This window comes from Anarhichas minor, unplaced genomic scaffold, assembly GCF_050575085.1.
Source record: "Anarhichas minor isolate MPS153535 unplaced genomic scaffold, ASM5057508v1 ptg000003l, whole genome shotgun sequence".
NCBI lineage: Eukaryota > Metazoa > Chordata > Actinopteri > Perciformes > Anarhichadidae > Anarhichas > Anarhichas minor.
In genome coordinates, this window is record NW_027466449.1 from 6322134 (window position 1) to 6328133 (window position 6000).

At 45.9% G+C, this 6000-nt stretch overlaps 1 protein-coding gene across 1 annotated transcript; it reads right to left on the reverse strand.

Moving 5' to 3' along the window:
* Positions 1 to 120: 120 nt before the first annotated feature.
* gpr61 (G protein-coupled receptor 61) lies at positions 121 to 1536 on the reverse strand. Its single transcript, XM_076090942.1, has one exon. The coding sequence runs from the start codon at positions 1534 to 1536 to the stop codon at positions 121 to 123; it is 1416 nt and encodes a 471-aa protein (XP_075947057.1).
* Positions 1537 to 6000: the final 4464 nt, after the last annotated feature.

A 6000-nucleotide genomic window follows, 5' to 3' on the forward strand; every position in this document is an offset into this window, starting at 1 on the left:
CAAAGAAAACACCATATTTTGCAGATAGTTAGTTAATTTAACACATTATAGAAAATATGAATGAAACTAAGTACATTTATTGGATAATAGATGGCAATATCGACGGTACATGAGAGGCAGCTACAGCTCTGGTACAGTTTTGCAGCAGTTCTCTGATACATGCAGCTCATTGTTCAGCTGTTGCCGCTGTATGAACTCTGAGGTTTCCTCAACGATCTGCCCTGGGATGTGGAAGTCAGCTGGCGTGTTCTGCTGAACAGCTGATTCCTGATGGCCTTCAGTCTCTGGCTCCTCTGGGCTGGCTCGGCTGTGAGAGTTGCAGGGCTCCAGATTGCATCCGGTGCCCTGAAGGAACTGCATAAAGTTCTCCTCAATAGAGGCCTCACGGCTGGGCAGCTGCTCTCCTTCGCTGGGCCCAGCCCGCTTGAAGAGGCAAGCCAGGTGGCGGCCGAGCTGCTCGCGGATCTGCCGGTTCAGGCAGCCGTAGAAGAAAGGGTTGGAGGTGAAGCAGAAATAGCCAATCCATGTGACCACATCCTCCAGCTGGGCCAGCGAGGCGGGAGAGGTAGACCTCACAGCCGAGTAGAGATGGAAGGAGAAATATGGCAGCCAGCAGCAGAGGAACTGGCCTCCCACTGCCACCAGCACCACTGCAGCCTTCCCGCCGCTGAAGGTCCTCTGAGGGGTGGTGCGGGCACCAGTCCCACCGAGGCTTGCCGCCATGGTGGAGTGGCTGCTGTTGGACTCGGACCGTTGTCGCGGCGTATCCATCCAAGTGGGAAGGTGTCCGTGCTGCATGGCTGCAACTCGCGCCACCTTGAACATGTTGCAGTAGACCACCAGAATGATCAGCATGGGGCACAGAAAATAGATTAACGTAAAGAAGACCATGAAAAGCAGCCGTGTGATCTTGCCTCCCGTCCAGTGGAGGGAGCAGTGTCTCTGACCGGGAATGAGAACTGAAGGAGTCCCCACAGCCTGGTTCGCCTGGAGCAGCCATCCCAGGAGAGGCAGTACTGACATGACAACGGCTTTAATCCAGATTCCCACCAGAACCATCACCACCACCCCCACCGTCATCTTCACCTCGTGACGCATGGGGTGAACGATGTAGTAGTAGCGCTCCACGTTGATGGCACAGATGGTGAGGATGGCAGCACTCACTAGACACACACTCAAGCAGAGGTAGCTCCGACACAGCGCCTCGTCCACCAGGATTCGGTCTGAGAGCATCCCGAGAGGCATCAACACCAGTGCTGCCAGCAGGTCCACCAGACACAGGTGGAACACGAAGGCAAACTTGCGCAGCTGCGGTGTTTTGGTGATGACAATCATCACGGCCAAGTTCCCCACGACTGCTAGCACATCAATGATGAGCATAGCACACAGCGCCAAGGTCTGGTTCAGACCACCACCTCGGATGCTTGCGACCGGCGAGGTCACGTTCGAGATATTCGGGTGCAGTGAGGCTGAAGATATGGGGAGGTCGAAGAGAGAAGTGTTCCAGGAGGGGCTCGGTGTGACAGGATGCTCCATGAGAGGATGGGATAAGGAGGAGAGAGTCCGCTGAATTTCACGGGCCCATCACCCATCCTCCCCTGTCATAGGGTGTCACTGAGAAGCTCAGGCGGGGGTGTCTGTCATGGCAGCTGGAGCTGTGCAGGCCCTGAACCCCAGGAGACTTTAGCCTGGAGCTCCGCAGACAATCACAGGAATTTTCACTCAATTCCTTACAATGTTTAGTGAAGCCGTCCTTCTCTCTCCAATGTGACCTTCAGATGGAAATATCTGAAACAAAAGAGAAAGTCCTGTTTAGAAGTATGCACAAGTGAAGGTTGCGAGTTAGTTTTCTCAACATGCTCATGATGCGTTTCAGTGTATTTCATGAAATGTGAAACTAATAAGATTGTCAAATACTAGTTTGAAAGTGTAGGTCCAAAAGATGAAAAACTATGTTCTAAATTGGATATTTTCAAGGTTAGTATATGACCAAAACATTGATGAAATATAGGATAGCAGGTTGCAATGTAGAAATATGATAACTTGATTGAGTTGTCAACCCAAAAAACACCTAAATCTTTCTTTGTTCAGACGAGAAATACTTTATGGAAACGTTAAAAAACAAACCTAAACACCATCAATCTAATCTACAGTCAATACAAGAAATTGAATATTGGTCACTTATACTAATGAAAATGGCTTTAAATGTAGTCCTTTGTAAAACATTATTTCTATTGCTGTGATCCTGTGAGTCTCACTGTGAAGCCCCACTTGTAGTCTGGGTCATAATTTACTTCACATTTGACATCTGCATCCTCAGATGTGTGTTTTCAGGGCAGCAGCCGGTGCCTCAGGGAGAAGCTAAAAGCGCAGAGTGGACCATATGTCCCCTTTAACAGAGTCAAGAAGCAAAATGGATGAGTGAATAAAATGCGAAACTCAGCATTACAGAGCTCCCTGCTGTCTGAAGTGATGGGAGGAGAAGATCGATAAACACTTCTCGTATCATTACAATCATAAAATGTTAAACTTCCTTTGGTTTTCTCATTTATGGGAAAATACATTTTGAAAGACTGAATACTCTTCTGAATCAATCTTTTGTAGCTATGTTAAATTATAATCATGGAAATGGTGGCAGAGCCCCTTCAGCAGTGAGTGCAAGTGTTGGTGTGGCCAGTAGAGTAGTCGAGAGGCCCTGCGCTGTGTTTACTGTCATAACCTCACCTGGAAACAACCCCACACACTGTAAAAGCCGTGGAACGAGCACTAAGGCTTTGGTACATTTCCATATGCTGCACACCTGCATGTGCAAGTTTTCCATTTCACCAGTGTGACAGGCTTCATCCCTGCAAGGCGCATGTTGTTATTCCTGCACACGTACGCACATTTGTGCAAGTCACCTGAAAGACGTAGGCGTACGTAGGTGGCCTTTGCTGAATTGGTCAAAGGGTTACAGTCACCTTCAGCCCAATAAACTAACCAATAAACAACATCTCATCTGTGACGTAGCAGCATCTGAGGAGCAGCCCTCTTGAGATTCTTAGTTTAATCAGCATTGATTGTTTTACTGCTCTCTGGTGTCCGGGGGTCACTTAAGTGCTCTGAGGACCACCAAAATTAAAATTCTTGCTGCAAAGAACCTGATCACCACAAATGTTCTAGTCTCTCAAAGAGCCTTTTATTACACAAAAATCTCATAAAAAAGCATTCAAAATGGAGAAATGTGCCTGTTACCCGTTTTAAAGTTGTTGTTTTAAAGTTGATTTTATAAAGTCGAAACTAAAGAGAACTATTTAAATATTAAAGGGTGAAAAAAAGGGACTAAGTGGCTCTAATGCAGCACATCCTCCTATTAAATATAATCAAATCAATGAAATGAGTAAAATTTAGAGTCAAACTCTGAAGCTCCAAACAAAGTCACACAAAGCTAGAATTTAAGGTTGCAGCAGAATCTCTGAAGCTGCCGACTGGAAACCATATGACCCGATAATGTGCACATGACACGGTGTTTACTGCGAGGAGAAAACTAGCCTGTTGTTCAAGTGTCCCTTCCAGTACAAAGCACTTTCACTCCTCAGCAGCAACATGCAAGTGACAACCAGGAGTTTAAATGAAATGTGGTCCTTTTACATGGACACACAAAGAGGATGTGATATGATGAAATAATAAAACACCGTCTCTAGTATTGCCCCCTTGAGTCAGATGTGATTCTTTCTTGCATCCTAACTTCCATACATTGAACACACACACACACACACACACACACACACACACACACACACACACACACACACACACACACACACGCACACACACACACACACACACACACACACACATCTCTCCTCACACCCTGCTAAAAGACCAGGTATGTGTGGAGATGTGTGTGAAGATACGTTGGTGACATACCGTAGTCTGGAGAGGGCTGCTTCCTCCTGTGCAGGTTCACAGTCTACTGAAGGACTGCCGACCTGTTTCGCTTTCTCTCCTCCACACACACACAGCAAACCCACACTGACACACCACACACACAGACACACACACATACACACACACACACCACGTCACAGAGGGAGAGAGAGAGAGAGAGAGAGAGAGAGAGTGGAGAGAGGCGCTCCTGTGTCTCCTCCTCACCTGGCCCCTTTCATCTCGTCATCACCTCCCACCCAACCAAGCTGACCGGCCCCCTCCCCATCCCTTCAAACACACGCCCCCCTCCCATCAGCTCTCTTCTAGCCAGGTCTTCGATTCAGGTGGGAGAGCACGAGCAGAACGGAGAGATGGTACCGAAAAAAAAGAGGAGAGGTCTCTCTGTATTCCAGCCTGTGATGCAAAAGATTGGACAAACACACTTTCATACACACATGTGCTGTCTCCAGCATGCGCCCAGGGCAACTGCAGAGCCGTGCAGAGCAGACAGGCAGGCGGCGGGTGGGCAGGCTGGCAGCACCCAGCCTCCCTGCACTCCACTGGGTCTTAGTGCCTTACTGTCTCTGGGATGGCTTTGCTTTTCAACCTTTTCAACTAATCTCACGGCAGGTCTCACCAGGTCCCACTAATAGGAGCAGAAGTTGTTAACAATAAGGACAGAAAACCCCCGTTATACTCTGGATCAGCATTTCCCTGATTCTTTGTCTCCGTATGCTCAGCTCGTCAGCTCGCCGAGATCTCCCTCCATGCACAATCCAGCAAAAGCCCTCTCACGAGGCTGGATTATTGATTCACAGAGAGGAAAAGAATCCCAGTGGTTAATGTTAATGAGCTGAGATTAACATTTACAAAATCCCGGCACACACAACATACATATTACACTTTCTGAACTATGTACTGCCCTGAGGAATGACTTTGTTTTCCCACTGAGATGTAGGATTCAGGGGATTGAGCAATTCAGATGTTGAGCTCAACAATAGCTTGACTCAGCTATATATATATATAAAAAAAAAATATATATAGACACATATTAGTATTCAGTTTGTTATTATTTAATCAGGTAGACTCATCAAGATCAAGAGAACAAACACACTTGACAGTCAGACAACCAGCACACAGGAAATAACAAATGTAATGTCAGACAACCAACAGAAAAGCCTAAAAACAATGACAAGAGAGCTGAAACAATTAGTCCATTAACTGATTAAATGATTGACTGAAACTTGATCAGAATCGTTACAGTTTTTTAATCAAGCCAAAGTAGCTACATATTATTTTGCATTGAACATATTTGAGTTTTGGACTGTTGATTGGACAAAACAAGAAGGAACGTGTCTTTGGTCTTAAAGAACTTGTTTTTTTGGAAAGATAATTGATCTATGATAGAAATAAGTGTTGAAGTTGGAGCCTGTGATAGCAGTCATAAAAACATAATGGCAGACAGGTTGGCCCTTTGTTGCTGCCTCTGGCTCATGTCCTCTGTAGCTTTCTCTGTGAATCATACTTTTAGCATTCGTGCCAAATGAGATGATTTATTAACAATGTGCTTTGGACACAAGAAGTAACCTTTTGATGTATGGAGGTGGCTGTTGTATCTGTCAACTATACTGTACTTTACTGTGTATATCCCCTTTAGTTATCCAACCTACAGTGTATGGGCTTTATTTTTAGGTTTTCTTGTCTCAATTGAAGCCCTGAAAATTGTTATTTCCTCCCTCAAGATTTGCATGAATGGACCGTCCCACACAACATATGTGACATCTCTCTTTCATTCAGCGTATTTCCTGAGGGATTCATTCATCAGTGGAAGGGCAGCTGCACAAACGCTGATTTGTTTATGAGTCGTATTGCTTTTCGTTACTGATAAATCAATTGGTAAATTGAACACATTTTCAGTTATTGATCCAAGTGCTGAGTTACTGTTCAACAAAGGTTATCTGCCATGAACCTGCAGCTGCTGTTTTCGGGTGGATCGGTTGAAGATCACACGTTGTGCTGCTGCTGAGATGCTGCGGTCGCTCATACGACCTGTAAATGTGTTTTAGCATGTGTTAAGGCGACTGAAGATAA